General features: G+C 53.7%; 1 protein-coding gene across 1 annotated transcript; it reads right to left on the minus strand.

The window, feature by feature from the left end:
• Positions 1–879: 879 nt before the first annotated feature.
• Positions 880–17,175, minus strand: LOC111528000 (annexin A8-like). The gene is given in 13 exon segments (XM_026455772.1): positions 880–1,797; positions 4,103–4,225; positions 4,964–5,022; positions 6,876–6,973; positions 7,215–7,306; positions 7,854–7,913; positions 8,402–8,481; positions 9,140–9,230; positions 9,992–10,105; positions 11,402–11,525; positions 11,527–11,608; positions 12,651–12,741; positions 17,155–17,175. Coding segments are annotated over 13 exon segments (1,095 nt in total). The 3' UTR covers positions 880–1,737.
• Positions 17,176–17,945: the final 770 nt, after the last annotated feature.

Genomic DNA, 17,945 nt, shown 5'->3' on the forward strand with positions numbered 1-17,945 from the left:
CGTGAGTCAGTAAATTACCCAGACTCAGGTATTGCCTTATGGCAACACAAGAATAGCCTAACACAGTCAAAGTCATGGAGCTGGCACAGGGCAGAGCCAGAATCTGCCTCCCATCTGAGTGAATTCAGAGCCCACGCTGTTCCCATCTCCCTGATCAGGCTGGTTCCTGGGCACACGCTTACGCCTCAGGGCCACTTGAGGGGAAGTTCAGAAAACAGAGCATGTTCAGGGGTGATGGCCCCAAACCAGGCTCCAGGAGGGCCCACTGAAGGGACTGGGGACACCGGGCTTTGACAGAAGTCATCGCAGAATTTGTGGGGCTTCTTCAGATATCCAAAATGTTGTTACTGGGAATGAATAAGTGTTGTGGCCCCAGATGGCAGAGGTGTGGGCTTGATGTGGCTGATTTTGGTTCAGGTGAAGCAAGAACTTTGCCGGTCACATACACTGGAAAAAGACGGGGCTGTCAAAGGATGCAGTGAGTCCCTATCTTTGGAGGCAGCCAAGTGCACCTGGAGTACTTAACTGCACCCTGAGTACCCCCAGTATACCCTGAGTACCCAAGTACACCCCAAGCACACCAAGGACCACCCCCGGGTGGATGCCAAGGAGATAGTCAGGCTGAGGTTGGAACAGGACCAGCTGACTTTAAATCCCTCCCTAACCCTGAGATATGAGGATATAGCCTACACATCAAGAGGTGAATAGAATCTACCCTCATTTGCAAGGGTTGTCCCCAGGGCAGCGGTGGGTGCGGCCCATCCAGTGTTCCCACTGGGAGATGCCCACGGGGTGCTCAGGCTTTGTGGCTCCCCAAAGCTCTGTTTCTGACAGATTAAATTGGTCTTACTCTGGTGCCTGCTAAACATCCAAAGACACTTTGAGTTGAATACAAATCTTTATTATTTTGAAAATCACAGCAAAGCACTTCAGAATCTCTAGGTACCCAGTCTCAGTTGCTGTTCGGTGGGGACAAGAGTGGTGCCGAGGGCATGGTCACGCCCTTATGTGCTGCATGCAGAGGGGTGCGAGGCCAGAGCAGCTGACCTGGTCAGCCACCAGGGGAGCCCACGCCACTTAGAACACAGTGTCCTTAGGTCAGGAATTTGTAGTTTGTTTTATTAAGATGGTAAGAGAATTTTTCATCCATTTAGAGCCTAACATTTTTAGATGAATGTTAATGGCTTCTTGGTTGGGATGGATACATGTTCATTTCTCAGCTGCTGAAGGATGTGTGTTCTAAAACAAAAGGGCTCCCAGCCAGCTCTCCAGCTGCCTGATAGAGAAGCATATCAATAAGACACTTGTTAAAAACCCATATTCCCTGGCCCCTCTTGCGGAGACCCTGTTTCAGTAGATGGGAATGGGGCCGAGGTCTGTATAACCTGTGCCCAGGAGACTCTGTGACCAGCTTGGGAAGCTCCTGCAGGGAGGAAGGAATGACCCACAAGCCCCCAGGCCCTTCATGCCGAGGCATCTGTCTGGCTAGAGAAACGCTAAGGTTGGCATTGTGCTCACACTGGGAAATGACCTGGAGGAAGTTGGGAAGAGGAGTCCAGGCCGGTTCCAGCCCCTGGGTCAGAAACCCGGCTGGAAAGCACTGGAAATAGGGAAAAAGAAGACTAAAAGACTGGGATACTCCCCGCCTGCCACACCCAACGTGCATCCATGGCTGAGGTTGAGCGAGGCGGCCTGGAGACTCTGGCTTCATGGCCTTTGCTCTTGTTCTTCTCTGTCTCAGGGGTCGCTGCCCACCAGGCTCAGCAGGGCGTTCTTGTAATCACCGCTGGTGTCTTCCTGTGGGCAGGAGGTGCATGAGCATGAGAAGGGGCTTGTTTGTGCCTGGCTTGGCAATGGCGGCGTGTTGTTATGACTAACAGCTATGCCCCTGGCCTGCACCTGGCCTGGCCCTTCAGGGTTCCTAGCCGCAGGGGTTGTGCTGTCACCCCTCTTTCCTTGTTTTTAATTTCACACCATTCCTTTGCATGTCCTTTTGATTCTTTTAGCAACTACATGCAGGAGTGATGTGGAAAATGAATCAGAGACAGTTCCACTTCTAAACAAGGAAGGAATCAGCTGTCCCAGGGTTCTTCTATTCGGGAGCCAGGGGTGCCCAGCCATTCATTTACACAACACGATGCATCATTATTCAACACCTGCTGTGGCAGCTTGGGAACCAAGGCTGAGAGTGAGGCACCAGCACACACCTGGGGGCAGGGCTGGGGGTGGAAGGAGCCTGGACCATCGCGCAAGCCCCTTCACCTCTGTGGGACTCATCTATGAAATAAGATTGACGCTGCGCTGCCGTGCATCTTGCTGAGATGTGGTGAGAGCAGAGCAGGAGAAAGGCAAGCTGGTCTACCCTGCAGCTGACTCACATCAGGTCCACAGTGTTTGTCTCCTGATGAGACTGACCTTGTGGTCTGATGGCTGAGGAGCCCTGTTTCTTAGATACTGGTAGGTCCTGATGGGACTGGCTAGTCCGGGGTCTGCACACAGAGCTGGGAAATGGGCCAGGTCAGATCACCCAGATTCTTCTTCATGCAGTTGAGGACAATGGGGCCAAGAGAGGGGAGTGGAGTATGGTGAGTAAGGGGTAGGCTGGGGCTAGACTTTCCACACTGTGGAACAGTTTAGGTCTCATGGTTATTGTCTGTTTTTCACCGCTTAGTAACATTTGCTTGTTTTGAACCTGAAATCTTGTCACAGGTTTCAAACTACAATTAATTTTTTTAAAAACTTTTTTCTTTCTAGATACGGTCTTACTCTGTCACCCAGGCTGGAGTGCAGTGATGCGGTCCTAGGTCACTGCAGCCTTGAACTCCTGGGCTCAAGTGATCCTCCTGCCTTGGCCTCCCAAGGCACTGGGATTACAGGTGTGGGCCACCACGCCTGGTGATTTTTATTATTTTGAAGACAATTTTTGTAATAGTTTTTAGAAAGAGAAGCATTAATTTTGTTTACTTTTTCAAATACATGAGTTATACTTGGAGTGTTTATACATTTTCCTCTTAATTTCAATGCAAGAGTTTTTAACTCATATTAGTATTGAAAACCATTTTTGCTTTAATGACATCTGTGTTCTATACTAAAAAGAAAATGTTTCGTCAAGGTATTCGTGATTCTAACTCAATTTTCTTAAGTTACAACATTAGATAAAATTTGAAGAGGGTGGCTTCATCTATCTCTAGAAATCTCTCCGATGCCATAAGTTACCATGTGTGGTTAAAAGGGTTAATGACAATCAGCTCAGACCGTCTGCAGGTGACAGCAGCAGTCCAGGCTGGTGTGTGCCTTGCCCTCCTGTCTCCCGACAAGATTGGCTGGGGAGCCTAAAGTGAAACCAAGAATAATTCCAACCGTCCCTTCCCCCTGCCCACCTGCTGCCCCGTCTTGAAACATCTGGAAACAGAAATGTCTTTTCCATCTATTGTCAGCTATGTGTTTCTTGAAAAGTGCACTTAACAACGACATTTGCGGAAGAGCTAGAGACTTGACTTAGTAACCAAAGAAGACTTGGGGAAATATTTGTCCTAATGTGACTTCTGCTAATGAAATCATCAAGACCTCAATTTGCAGACACCCCCAGATGAGCTGTTTCTCCCGATTATCGCAGTGTGATAATCACTCTGTGTTTTGAAGGCTCCAGAACTCTTGCTAATTGGAATCTGGTCAGACCGTCTATTGGCGCTCATCTGACTTAGAAGTTGGCTGCCAGGACTATTTAAATCTGGATTTGAGCGGTGGGCCCGATTCCTACTGGACTAGTGCATCTCATTGACTATTCAGAGGTGGCTTCTTCTGCAAGGATTTGGTGTCTTTTCCAAGGAGCAACCATAACTCAAATGTGAAACCAACTTTCTGAGTGGGACACAAGGGAGCCTCTGTGCCCTGGTCTCTGCATCTCCCCTCTGCCCCCAACTCCCCTTGGGATCCAGCCACACTGACCTCCACTATTCCCTGCACACGCCACATGGTCAGGAATGCAAGCGCGTGGTGCCCACTGGGAAGGGAGGGGCTCACATGGCATTGGCCACAGCCTCCAGGTCTCCCCGAAAGTCTAGGTTTCAGGCTGGCCTCAACATTGGGAATGGCTGCTTACCATGATCATGCTGCTGAGGGTCTTGCCGTACATCTTCTTGAAGTGACACTTGATAAGATTTAAGTCAATCTCACTCCTTGAAACGATGTTTCTTATCAGGGTCCCATCGTGTGTCCCTGCTCCCTGGGCAAGACAGCGGCCATCAAAATCCTGCCTCACCTTTCCTGTCCATCTCTGAGTGGTGGACGGATCTGTGTCGTCGGGTTCTGGGGCTTTTAGAGGGAGGGAAGGAGCCTGTGCTTCAGTCAAGGAAGCATTAGGAGGGATGCTTTGGTGGCTTAGGGTGTCCACTTCCCTCAATCCCTTCTCACCCACTGCCCAGAACTCTTCCTTTATGATGCCAAGTGCTCCAAACTTCATTATGTTTGGTTTGCCATATCATATTCTAGACACGAAATACTCACTGCTCCAGGAGCAAGACTTCCTACTAGAGCAACAGCATCAGTCAGCTCAGCCAGGAATTTCACAGGCAGGGCCTTCCTGCTCACCTTCATCCTTGACCAGTCTCATGTCAGCTAGGGCCACATGGCCAAGGGAATCACATGCCCTCTCTCATTTCCTGGGCAGAAGTGGCCAGAGGGCTTGGGTTTCGGGTGTGGAACTGACTTCAGGGGATATCAGCAACCATCAATCAGAGAAAACAGGCATTGGTTTTAGTTTCATGGAATTATTCACCTCCGGAGAGGCAGCATCCCTTTCCTAGACTCAATTTCACCTCTGAGAACTAAAACCTTTCTGATCCACAACAGGTTGGGGTAAGAGAACTCCCCAGTGTGGAGGATGGTGGTGGCTTTGAGCTCTTGACTTTGCACTTGGTGCTATGTAGGGTGACTGTCAGGAAGCAGAAGACAGGACAATTACCTTCATGGCATAGTAGAGTCTCTCTGCAAAGTAGCTGTGGAGGTTTCGGGTGCATTTCACTGGCAAACAAGAAAGCTGTGTTAATGTCTGGAGCTGGTAGGTGGCACTGCCTACAAATTTATGTCTTCCCTTGGGTCTTAAGAGTCAGTGTTGTGCAAGGCTTGGCATATTTCTTTGTGCCCTGCCTTTCCCAAAGTGAGAGGCTTTGTGTCAGGTGGTGTGGGACAAGGAAGGAAGCCCGGGGCACTGGGCACAGCTCCAAAGGCCCAAGCAGGCAGGCAAAGGGTAAGATGTGAAATGCATCGGACTGTGGGGCTCATCTGAAGACACCAGCTCAAGCCCATCCGAGGGCCGCTCAGACTCAGGACAGGCCCTGGGCTCTCAACCCAGAGGCACCTCCACCGAAAATCCAGTCACTCAGATCCACAGAGGCACTGTGGTATGGTGGCTGCTGGCCTCAGAGTGCCCTCTCTCTGTCGCTCAGCAGGAACGCTGCATTTTGAATTCCCATGTGACAAGTGGAGTTTGGCCCCAGAGGACTAAGGCACCTGGGGGCGTCTGGTCCAGAGAGTGGACCCCTGCTTGCTCCCATGGGTGCTGCTCAGAGACTTGGCATCTGAGTGGGGAAGGTTGGCGTTTTCACCCAGGGCTGTAGAAGGAGCGTGGGTTTTGAGTGAGGTAGGCATGTATTCACTTCCTGCCTTGATGGTGCAGTATAGTTTCATTACTTGACCTCCCTGACTCATCTGGGAAGTGAGACTGATGCAAGGCTTCAAGGGTAAGTAAATAGGAAGGCCCAGCATGACAGGGCACTGCATGGCTTCACTGTTCCCTGCTGGCAGACTTCATTCATGGCGGGTTCAGGCCAGATCCAGGGGTGGACTTTGGAAGCTGAGATTGGAGCAGGGGTATGATTAGATGTCCTGACATAGACCGGATTGTGTCACAGCATCCAAGGCCAGCTGGGGTGTCTCAGATGGCCCTGTCCACCCAGAGAGGCAAGGACACAGCAGGGAGCCTACTGGCTGCTGGCCTCTGCACGGAGGCAGCCTGGTGTGGAGCTGAGAGCTGCAGACCAGGAGTCTGGACCTGGGCTCTGTGTGTAAGTGAGAGAAGAGACGTCCCTCTGCCCTGGGCCTCAGCTCTCTACTCTGCAGGGACTCTTCCCATTGTGATCTCAGCCCTGGACCCCATGAGAGCTCTGGAGTGGGACCTCCTGAGTAGCCCTGACTTCCTGCTGTGGGGAAGATCCCCAGTGTTTCTCAGCACCAGACCATCTGTCACTCAGTTTGGACTCAAGCCACACATCACTGTTTCTTCAACTGGCAATGAAGGCAGGGGTCAGGCCCCTGGCTCATGTCCAGAAAGGTGACTTTGTGCTGGCCAGGGCTTCATAACCAGAGCCAGAGCGCTCCCTGCATGGCTGCCATGAGTACACAAAGGGTTGGGGCTGGCATAATCACTGGCGTATATATTCGTGTGTGCACACACACACTGTCTCTCTCACATATACTCACACACACTCACATCCCACCCACACAGTCATGCACACACACCCTCAGGTACACTCTCATGCAAACACGTTCTCACGCACACACACTCTCATGCACACTCATGCACACACACACGCAGACACACTCTCATGCACACACACCCTCATGCACATACACCCACACAGCACTGGGCACCACGTGGGCATCACAGAGATCAATCCTTGGCAGCACACACTGGGACTCTAGAGGTGGAGCAGTCCCTGGGTGAAGGGGACAGGCAGAGTGTGCATTGAGGGGACATTCCGTGAAGGTGACATGGATTATTTCTCTTGCGGTCACATCTCTAGGCCCTTTGTTCTTTTGGTGCTGCCCCACGGTGAGCCCCGTGGCCTGAAAAATGTGCATGTCTGAGCTCTTACCCACAGTGAGCATGGCCTCCTCCAGCGAGCCGTGGGTCTCACTCTTGATGCTGTCCTCAATGCTCTTGTTGGCAATTTTCTCATATTCTTCAAACACTGTGGAGAGGGCTCTGCTCAGGGGATGGTCAGACCTCCTTGCAATGCCCCTCAGTGTCTCGGATCAGAGACTGCACATCAATGTGCTGCCCTGACCTCCCACTTGGTAGCCAGGGAAAGAGTCCTGGCCTCCCTGGCTCTCTCCCTAACTCTAGACTTGGCAAGGCAGAAGCATGAGGGAGAGACTCATGACCAGGATACGCTCTGTGACCCCGGCCCCAGCCCCCTCCCTCCCTGGTATCTCTCAGCAGGTGAGTGGCACTGCGCGTGCACAGGATGGTGATAAATTTCATATCATCAGTCCCACAGATCTTCTCGCCTGCCGCATACAGATCCTAGCATTGGAACACCCACAATAAGCCGGTGAGGGAGACCAGGGAGGTGAGGGACTGAGCCCCAGAGTCCCAGAGCTTTGCAGCCATGGCTGGGCCCTGTCTACTCTACCAGGCCAGCATGCTCCTCTGCTTGGTCATCTCTGACAGGGAGGTCCCCTTTCTCTAGCAGCTCTGGCTTAGAATCTTTTCTCCATCCTGGGCTACAGTCTGCTCTAGGAACTGCCCAGTTCCCAGGCTTCCCTCTGCCAGCAGCAGACCTACAAAACCCGGACACATTGTGTCCAGCCCTGGGGCTCAGCATCCCCAGGTTCATGGGCTGTTGCTGCCAGGACAGAGCTTTAGTGCTCCCCCACCCCCAAGTCACGCTCCTTCCTCCCTGGTCTCCCAACACCCTCACTCTCCTCCCCAGACACCAGAGGGCAAAGGCCTATAGGGAGCTGAGCTGGGTGGGTCCCAGCTTAGTGTCAGAGAAAGCCCCCACGGGCAGAGGAGCTGGAGTCCAGATGGCAGGGGGTGGGGCCACAGGGCCAGCTGGGCGCAGCCTCACCTGTGCGTCTTGGAGGGCCAGTCCCGGGTCCACAAAGCTGCTCACATCATCCCTGCTGCCCTAGGAACAGAGGAGGTGGATCTGTAAGGCAGGCCAGCTGACGAGAGCATTAAGGGCAGAGGCGGGATCCTGGGCTTGGAGGGTAGGCATGGCTCTGCTGCTTTTTGGCTGTGGAAACTTCAGCAAGCCAGTTATTCTCTTCAGCCCTCGATTTCCTCATTTGTACAATGGGGGTGGTAAGGACTGTCTCATAAGGCTTGGGGGATTCAGTGAGCTAAGGTAAGCAAAGTGCCTGGCATGAGGCCTGCACGAAGGCCCTGCTCTCCTCGCCCTTCCAGGACGCTCTCACATGGCTGAGTAAGGACAGGTGTGGGGGCTCTGCAGTCGGGACCCTCTAACCATGCTGAGACACACCCAATGAGCCCTGGCTGCTGGGCTATCCCATGCCCCTGCCTTGATTCTTGTGGCTCTATTCAAGAGCTACTCCCTGGGGTGGAGCTCTTGGGACCCCCAAACCACGGCACTCCCAAGAGCCTAGGCTGTGATACCTGCAGGAGGCACACCAGGATCCTCTCCAGGTAGCCACTTGTGTCTGCTTGGATGTCCTCCTCCAGGCTGGACCCGTAGTCTGCAGGGAAACAGGACCATGAGGCACAAGCAGAGGTCCACAGCCTACCCAGGGCCTGATTTCTTCCTTCCAGCCCTGTTCCCCATACTTCTCCTGATTAAAGCCTTCTAGGAAAGAAAGTCCTTGGCACAGGGCATGGATGCAATGCTCGGGTGTCCAAGTGGCTGCCACCTGGGTGGTGGTTCACAACTAGAAGCGACATGCATACACAACCAAGTGCAAAGCACAAGATGGACCAGATCAGAGAGCCAGGCCAGGGGCTGCCAACAAAGCTCCATTTCATCTCAAGGCTTGGCAAAGCCAAAGCCTCCAGCAAAACTCCCCACTGGCTACGCAATGTGGAGGACTGACTGGCCTGTGCTAGCCTGGGGTCCACACCCCCCACTAACACAGTCCTCAGGGCAGAGATTTTAGTTGGTCACATGCCTCTCTCCCCTGTAAGAGGGGCTGGTGAGCTTACAGATCAAGTCTAAGTCATGTTCAATGTCACCATCAGGCACAGATCTTGGCACACGGTTGGTGCTCAGCACCTGTGAGTAAAAAAGTCCCCAAAAGGTCCTTTCTAGTGTGGTCCAGGTTACTTCTTGATCCTTGTTCCCCGCCAGGCTGCCAAAGCTTGTGACCACTCCTGAGCCCCTCCATCTGTGCCACCCCTTACCTTCCTCATACGCCTTCATTATCTCCTGCAGCTGGTTCTTGGTCCGAGAGGCCAGGATCTCAATGATGACACCCTCCTTGGTTCCTAAGCCCTGTGGACAGAAACCTCTGCCTGCTGGAGTGCTCTGCATGACCTTCTGCTCTGTCCACACCTTCTTTTCTTAAGATGCCTAAGCCTCAGGGAGGACCTCACTGCCCTATCCCACTTGGAGTGGGAGGATGTGATGAGAAAATCACATGCTTGTCTTCAGTGATGGACATTGAGGGCAAGTGGTGTGATGGGGAAGCCCTGTCTCAGCTCTCCCTCCTTAGGTGGGTGGTGTCAGACAGGCTGCTCCATGTCCCGCAGCCTAAGCATCCCGATCCATAAACAGGAATAAGCCTCCCCTGCCCCGAAGGTAGATTAGGGGACACAGGTGTAAAATGCCTGGCAGTGCCCATGGAGCAGTGTCTTTTCAAACAAAATGACTATAGTTACTGGGTCGCCATTATTAATCTGCAAAATCCCCCCTATTAATCTGCAAAAGCAAAGAGTAGTGAGAGGTAAAGGGAAACCCAGGGGGCTATGCCTGGGACTGTAGAGGCAGGTTTCCAATACCACTGTACGCCTGAGCTTGTGAGGTTCTGAGAAGTACCGATTTTGGCTTCATCATGGCCACTCAACATGTCAGTCAGGTGTTGGGTGCAGTCTGAGCAGCTGACTGCCTGCTCACTGGGCCCAGCTGTGGCCCATGTGGCCATTCCAAGCAGTGGCTCAAGGGGAGCTCTGGGCTGCCAGTGCCTGGTCCCCGTATTGCCTCTACCCAGTCATGTGAGCACCCCTGCCACTTCCCTGCCCTGTTAGCCTGGTTACCTTAATGGCATCATGCAGCTCCTTGGCTTCGTATCTGTATGGCAGGTACATAAGGGCCACAATGAGCCTCTCGAACTTGCCACTCAGCTCCGACTTCAAGGTTTCAGTGAGGTCCTAATGCAGGAACAGGGAAAGGTGATATTTGTCGTAAGCCAGGCCCACCTGAGTGCAGGCAGCGGCGTGGTGGCTGGGCCCAGGGGCTTGGGCTGGATTCCGCGTGGGCCCTGCCATGTGCTGGCTGGGTTTCTTGGGCCAGCTCCTTAGCTTCTCTGAGCATCAGTATCTTTACCAGTTACATGGAGATAAACATGGTCCTGCTTCATCCCATTGCTTTGGGTGTTGATAGAGAGATGTGTGTGACTCAACTCAGCATTCAGTGCCGTGCTGGGCACATCATAAGCTCTCAGTAAAATGAAATTGGCATTGCTAGCTAGACTGCAAGCTCTGAGTGTGGCATTGCCATAAAATACATGTGCCTCCTTCGAAGGGCACATGTTGCTACAAGGAGCCACCAGGCTACATCAGCTGATCTGCAGAACAGCAGAGACATCAACGGCTTTGTCAGACCTGGATTTTAATCCCCATCTTGTTGATTACAGGCTCTGGGACCTTGGGCAACTTACAACCTCTCTGAGCACCAGTTTCTCCAAATGTTTGAATGCAAAGAATAATGTATAGCTGTGAGGACTAAGAGAAGGAAACTGTAAAAATGTGCACTGGGTTCTCCAAGAGAATATCTGAGCTGATCTTCCCTTGTTAAATCTCCAAACTAATGATTTGAGTCACTAGAGGCTTCAGGCAACCATGGCTATGCACATATTTAATCCTGTGTTTACTGTGTACCCCCAAAGGTCAGGCTTTGCCCTAGGGGTGGAGGGCAGGTGGGAGGAGAAACAAAGGGTCCGGCATACTTGTTCCAGGCTCTTAGAATTCCCAGGTGGCAGAAGGGACGAGGTGTGGGTGCAAGCAGCTCGACTGAGGAAAATGTGCCCACACCCCAGAACAGAGCGAAGCCAGGCCTGCATGCGCGGGGCATGGGAAAGAGAAGGTGGTCTGGGCTCAGAGGGCAGGGCAAGATAGCCTGGGGACAGGGAGATAGACCTCCAGTGGGGCCTGTGGGGTGCATGAGAAGGAATGCTGTGAGAGAGGAGGCAGGAAAGGAAGCAGGGAAGGCCAACCCCTGGCCCGGGCACTGACACCTAAAAGTAGGTCTGCCAGATGAAACACAGGGCGGCCAGTTACATGTGAATTTCGATAAAGAACAATTGTTTTCGTGCACACAGGTTCCATGTGCCCATGCTGCCAGTGGGCTGGCTGTGGGGGAAAGTTGTCCAGAATGGAGCTGCCTCCCAGGCTGTACCCCCAACCCCAAGGCTCACCTATCCCCACCCCCACCAGCCTTCCCCTTGCCTTGCCAAACTGAGCCTTGAAGGACTTGGCAATCTGCTGCCGCTGTGCGTTGCTTCTCTTGGTGAGCACATCGATGATAGCCTGCTCGTTGGTCCCTGCAGGGATACAGCGCGAGTGACCCTCTACCCCAGGGTGACGCACTGGTGAGGGTGGAGGAGGGGAAGGTGAAGGCAGCTGCTTGGTGGCTGAGCAGCTGGGACCCGACACCTGGATAGTTCCAAAACCCCGGACCATTTTCGTGGTGTAAACAAGGCCCTTAGGAAATCTGCCTCCCCATTTCCCACCCCACACCACCACAATGCTGGGGTGTGCCCAGGGCCAGTCTCACAAGATGGAATCTGAGGTCTGGGTGGCTCTGGACATCAGCCCAGGCCTTTGGAGCTTGGCCGAGTGAGATCTCTGGCTCTGCCCTCCTTTGTGTGGGTTGCAATAGGGGAAGGTCAAGACTAAGAGTCCAACCCCTGGATTTGAGGCCTGGCTCAGCAACTGCGTGGCATTGGGCAGCCAGCCTTACTTCCCTGGGCCTCTGTTTTCTCATTTGGGAAGTGGAGATAACTTTCTGCTTCAGAGAAAGCAGAGGGCATGAGAACGTTTTCTGGGCTTGTCAGGAGCGGCAGTTCTCGTTAATGTCCCTGATCCTCAGGCAGAGCCGGCTAAGGGGTCAGTCCCAGCTGGGGTGAGGTCAGGGTGCATGCTCTGCTCTCAGGTCAGGAGGGCTTTCTGGGCAAGCTGTTTAAATCTGGCCTCAGGTCAGCCCTCGCCCACTCAACGGTAGTGCTGAGGGCGGCACTGGGCAAGTGCTGGAGATGGGAAGGGAGCCGGCTCCGTGGCCATCGACATGCGGCAAGGGGGCCTTCAGTCAGCCCCACAAACTCCCCACACCTCTGTTCCTGGCGTTGTTTAGCACCATCCCCTTCATACTTCATGTGACACACGAGGCCAAGAAGTATTGGGGCCACTTTACAAGTGAGAAAGCTGAGACTGATGGGAAGTCACTCACAGGGACACATAGCTGACCTCCCCACCCCTATTACCCAGGGAAGAGCAGCACCCTCCTGTCCAGTCTTGCAGGGTGGGTGCTGACCTCACTGCAGAAACAGAAGGCTGTGTGATTCTCTGGGTAGTGGAGTCAGTCTCAGAGTATCACGGGACACCCCCAGCTCCCCAGATGTCCCCTGGCACCTGCTTGCCAGGGCTGTGAGCAGAGAGGTCTTGAGCAGAGGTGGCAAGGCTGCCAACACCCACTCACCGATCCCCTTCATGGCTTTGTAGAGGGTCTCTGCATCAGGGTCTGGGTTGAAGTGGGAGCTGCTCTTCACTGTGACACCCTCCTGTTCAATCTGCAAGAGAACCAGGCCTGCTCAAAGCAGGCAAGGACAGGGAGGGCAGAGCAGTCTCCCAGCCCATCTTGTAGCCTGCCCCGACAGAGTAAGCCCCTCCCCTGGGCACGGAGATCTGCTCAGCCCTTGCAGGCCAGTACTCAGCCCTTCAGCCCCTTGGCCAACAGGGTGGGGTAGCCAGAGCCAGAGTTTGTGGGGAGAAGCCACGAAAACTTTCCAGTCCCTGCCTGTGCCATCTGAGGGCAGATAGCAGCCCCAGCCACACCCAGCTCCTTCCAGCATCACCCACCAGCAGCAGGAAGGGACAAACGCACCCAAAGTTAGGGGAGAAAGAACACTTAAGCAAAGGCTTCCTGGAGCTGCATGTGCCGCCTTCAGAGCGTGCAGATGAGGCTGGAAGGCTGGGCATGGTTCTGCCTTTCTGAGGAATGGTTTGAGCTCAGTCTGCCCTCTTCCTGGGGAGTTAGGACTTACAGGAACTTAGAGGGCAGGGTCTCAGCTGAGCATCCTGATAGTTCAGGGTGTTTGCAAGTCCACAGGCCCATGGGGCTCAGAGCGTCAGGTTTAGAAAAACCCGCAGGATGCTCTGCAGATTGTGAAATAAACCAGATAACCAGGTGCCTGAGCCCTTGACTTCCAAGCCTCCAGTTCAGGGCTTGCCTGAGGGCTCTTTAAACTGCAGAATTTCTCAGATGATTAAGACAGACGACTCCTCATAAGCATGTTTCGGGTGGAGGAATGGTAGAGAGTGGAGGGATATTGGAGATAGGTATTGAATTAGAGGGAGACTCAGAGATACTCCAGGATAAAAAAGAGTTTAGTCCCATCCAGTCTTGTCTTCCATTCACCTGTTCACTTATTCCTTCCATCACCTCCATCATTTGCCCTTCTACCTTCCCACCTACCCACTTATCCATTTGACTACCACATCCATCCATTCATCCATCCAGGCCCTGGGTTAGATTCTGAAAATACAGAGATTCCCATGGATGGTATATCTGTAAGTATCTTTCCTTTGAGTAAGAGGTAAGGCATCTTTCTGAACCCTTTGCTTTAATTTCAAATGTCTGGTGACAGATCTTCCTGAGTCATTTCTTAGCACCATGTTGCAGAGCAGAAATTGTTAGAAATAATTCCTATGGAAATTCCATCCAGAGACAGCCAATGTGGTCCGAGATATTGCTCATCAGTGTACACACACACGATATCCCTTGCTTGTGGAGTAACACTCTGCTATTACTCCTCTTAGCACTTTGGGCCCCTTGTGTGTGCCAGACCTGGGCCAGGTGCTTTAGATGCAATGCTTATGTCACGGCTTCCTCAACAGTTGTGCTAGGTAAGTACTGATCCCTCATTTTACAGAAAGGGAGCTGGACTCCCTTACACAGACAGTAAGCAGTGCTGCTGGGACTCCCCAGCCTGACTCAGAAGCTGAGCTCTATCTACCTCCCCTGCCCTACTGATGACTCAACCTTTCCCAGGCAATGAGTGTTCCTGGAACGTTCCACTGTAGGAAGCTTCACCCACAGGAATGCAGGTCGTCTGGGAAGGTGCGGGGATTCTCAGCTCTCAGTGCCTGCCGGCTTCCCTCTGTCCCGGCTCTCTCGGGTGCTGTGGTGCACCAGCTAGTGGCCAGGTTGTGTGACTGCATCCCTCAGGAGCATGCAGTCCAGTAGGGGTGCAGTAGGGCTCAGGTGAAGCATTTGTAAGCAGCTCCCAGGCTGGTTCTTATTTTGCTGCATTAAGAAGCCTCTGTCTCACTTCCCACTCTAAGGTTTTAGAAAATAAGTGTTCTAGGAATTGGAGCCCTGGCTATCAGTGTGGAGTCCTGGAGCTCCAGAACCCCTGCTGAGAAGGAAGGGTCAGCCTCAGGCTCCTGCAGGGTCTTGCCCAGGGCCGTGCTAGTACAGACAGACACATTTGCACTGAAAAGGTGATTCAGACCAGCCTGTGACTACATCTATTAATATAACTTGTTCTGTGACAGGCATGGGGGAGCTGCCACACCTTGGCCTTCCCCTGCTATGTGGCTGCCCAGAGGCCTGGGAGATGGGTTTGTCTCTATGAGACACAGAGGAAAAGACAACACCAAAAAGAGAGGTGCAAAGGGGCTCTGCCTGCAGACAGAGCTCTCTCCAGTGGTTCCCTCATCCCCTCCCATCCTGTTCCTGGTCCAGCTTGGTGCCCAGAGGACACTGGGTCCTCGCTGGAAGCTCGGCTCTTGCAGGTGGGGTCTACCTGTGAACTTGCTGCCCCAAGCCAGCTCTCACATGGGACATGGATGGCCAGGGTACAGTTTTGGCCCTGGAGTCAGGCTGTTCAGATTCTCACCCAGACTCTGACACTTACTAGTGAGTTCGGGCACCTGCCTAGCCTACTTGTGCCTCAGTTTCCTCATCTGTGGATAAGGATACTGGTGTCTACTTCATAGACTTCTTTTTTTTTAAATTTTTTTGAGTCGGAGTTTCGATCTTGTTGCCCAGGCTGGAGTGCAATGGTGCTCTCTCGGCTCACCACAACCTCCGCCTCCCAGGTTCAAGCGATTCTCCTGCCTCAGCCTCCCTAGTAACTGGGATTACAGGCATGTGCCCACCACACCCGGTCTTCTCACAGCCCCAGTCCTGTCGGGATGTCGGGACTGTGGGAAGTCCGTCCGAGAGCCCCACCGGGGGACTCTGCCGGGCTCTTTGGCCGGAGGCCGACAGACTTCTCCCCCACACCTTAGGTTACCAAAAATAAACTTGCAGTTTTGCTGTTACCCTTGCCTACTCGCTGGTTCTTCTGTGCTCTCTCGGCTGGTCTTAGAAAAACAAATCATCGACCTCAGGTGATCCGCCCGCCCCGGCCTTCCAAAATGCTGGGATTACAGGCATGAGCCACCACGCCCGGCCTTCATAGACTTCTTGTGAGGTTCAAGGGAGATACTAAATGTGAGGTGCTTAGAGGAGGGCCCGGCACACAGTAGGGACTCAGTGAGTGCCACAGTGATCCTGTCAGTTTGGCAGGTCCCTACATGGAGAGCCCTTTGTCCTGTTGCACTGGGTGCAAGGCCCAGTGTCAGACCACCTTGGCCAGCAACTGACTCTGGAAACCACCCAGCACTGGGCTCTCCCTGCCATGTCCACCTCCTCAAAGGCAGGTTCCCAGCAGCCTGGTTGAAGCTGGAGGCTGCCATGGCCCCTTGTCCTGGAAGATGGCTGCTTCCCTGGGGGCCAGGACAGCTGCCCCACCTCACCCTGGCTTCCTGTGTCCCACCTGTCCAGAACCTAGCATGTCTGACCCTGAGGACCCTTGCCTGGGTTGTGACATCTATGATCCAGAGATTCCCTGAAGCTGGACAAGCCTGGTTCCCCATAAAAGCTCACAGAGAGCCTAGGGCTGGGCAGAGAGACCCAAGTGCTCTCTGACTGGAGCCTGCTGGCCATTGGACCCTAGCAAGTCACTCAGTGTCTCTGAGCTTCCATTTCCTCATCTGCAAAACAGAAAGTGCAGCCCTGACATCCTGAGGCTGCCTGGGAGGAAAGGAAAAGGGCGTGCAGAGCCGGCAGCCAGGAGATGTCACCTCTGTCCCCTCCTGGATATTCAACTCCTTAGCACAGCGATGGCCTCAGGCTCAAGCATAGACCGAAAGCTCCTGAGAACCCATCAGTTCTGCTGGGGATGGGCTGCCCTGAGCCCCGGGTTCCTCAGGGCTCTAGTAGGCCAGGTCCTCCTGCTTCCCCTCTTCTCTCTCCAGTCTTGACAAATGAACATCATTGATCCCGGAGGTGAAGGCACTGATGGGTCCCCAACAGCATATTCAGGTTACTCTCCCGCTCAAAGCCCTTCAATGCCTTCCCACTGCTCTTAAGGTAAAGCCTGAACTCCTCAGCCTGCCAGGCAAGGCCTTTCAGGACCTGGTCCTGCCTTCTTCCCCAGGTCCATCTCCTCCGGAACCAGGACCCTCGAGCTGTGCTGAGCAGCTTCCCTCAAAGCCAAGCTGCCCGCCCTCTGACCCTCTGACACAGTTCCCTCTGCCGGGAGCAGTGTGCCTGATTCTCCCCAAATGCACACGTGTGTGCACCCCATACACATTTACACACAAGGCTCAACCATGACACCCCCTCCTTTGAGTGGTCTCACCCCTGCAAGGGTCTCCCCTGGACTCCTCTCAAACCTCAGCTTCCCCCTTGCATTTCTACATTTCTTCATCGGCCTGCCTTCCGACTCAGGTCCCATCCCTGCCAAGGGCACTCTAGGCCTGGGACTGTTTCATCTCGGCCCCTCCTCACCCTCCATGCTTGGCCCAGGAGGCAGCCAAATGTAGAATGAGCCACTCCCAGCCAAGGGCGACTTTACATTTCTCAGGCCTCCCTGGTGACCAGCACCTAACACCAATGCAGGAGCCCAACTCTCTTGCCAGCTCCCACTTACCCAGGCTTTCCACCAGGCCATCTTGTTCACCTCGGGGGCACCTTTCCCAGGGAGATGAAGAGACACACTCCTGCAGCCGAGGAATGAGCAGGCCGCTGCCTTGGGTGTGGGGGTGCAAGCCCTCCCTGGGCCACACCCAGTGCCACACCTGCCTGCCGCCCCCTCGCCCCCGGGCTCTGCCTGGCTTTGGGCGTCTCCTGTGGCTCCCAGGCCCCACCCAGACACTGTCCAGGCCTGCTCTCAGGAATTATGCAACTCACTGTCAGATAATTGGGCTGTGGCTGTTATGCATACTGGAAATTCTTAGCTCCAGCCTGCGAAATCCCCACTCAATAAACACAGCTCCATGTTGATCAGGCTGGTCTCACACTCCCGACCTCAGGTGATCTGCCCACCTCAGCCTACCAAAGTGCTGGGATTACAGGCGTGAGCCACCATGCCCAGCCCATTTTCATCATTCCTAACAGCCATGGAGCATTCCATTTAATCAACTGTATATGCAATATTTTATTTTTCCCGGGGGCAAGGGGCTCATATTCACCACAGTTGGGAGACCAGTTGGTGAGAAGGTGGCAGGCGGCACAGCCACCTTATACACCATGCCATACTGGTCCACTGTCAAGACAGGTGATGGCCTCAGCTCCACCACCCCCCGGCTGACTGTGGCTCCTGGCTCGGCCCGGCCACCACAACCCCTCGGGAGCATTCAGAGGCATCACTAGAGGGTGTGTGGTTAGTGGAGCAGCTGGTAGTTCTCTGCATATCCTCGCTGCTCACGGGGAGGTCTTGTT

The sequence above is a fragment of the Piliocolobus tephrosceles genome, chromosome 9 (genome assembly GCF_002776525.5).
Source record: "Piliocolobus tephrosceles isolate RC106 chromosome 9, ASM277652v3, whole genome shotgun sequence".
NCBI lineage: Eukaryota > Metazoa > Chordata > Mammalia > Primates > Cercopithecidae > Piliocolobus > Piliocolobus tephrosceles.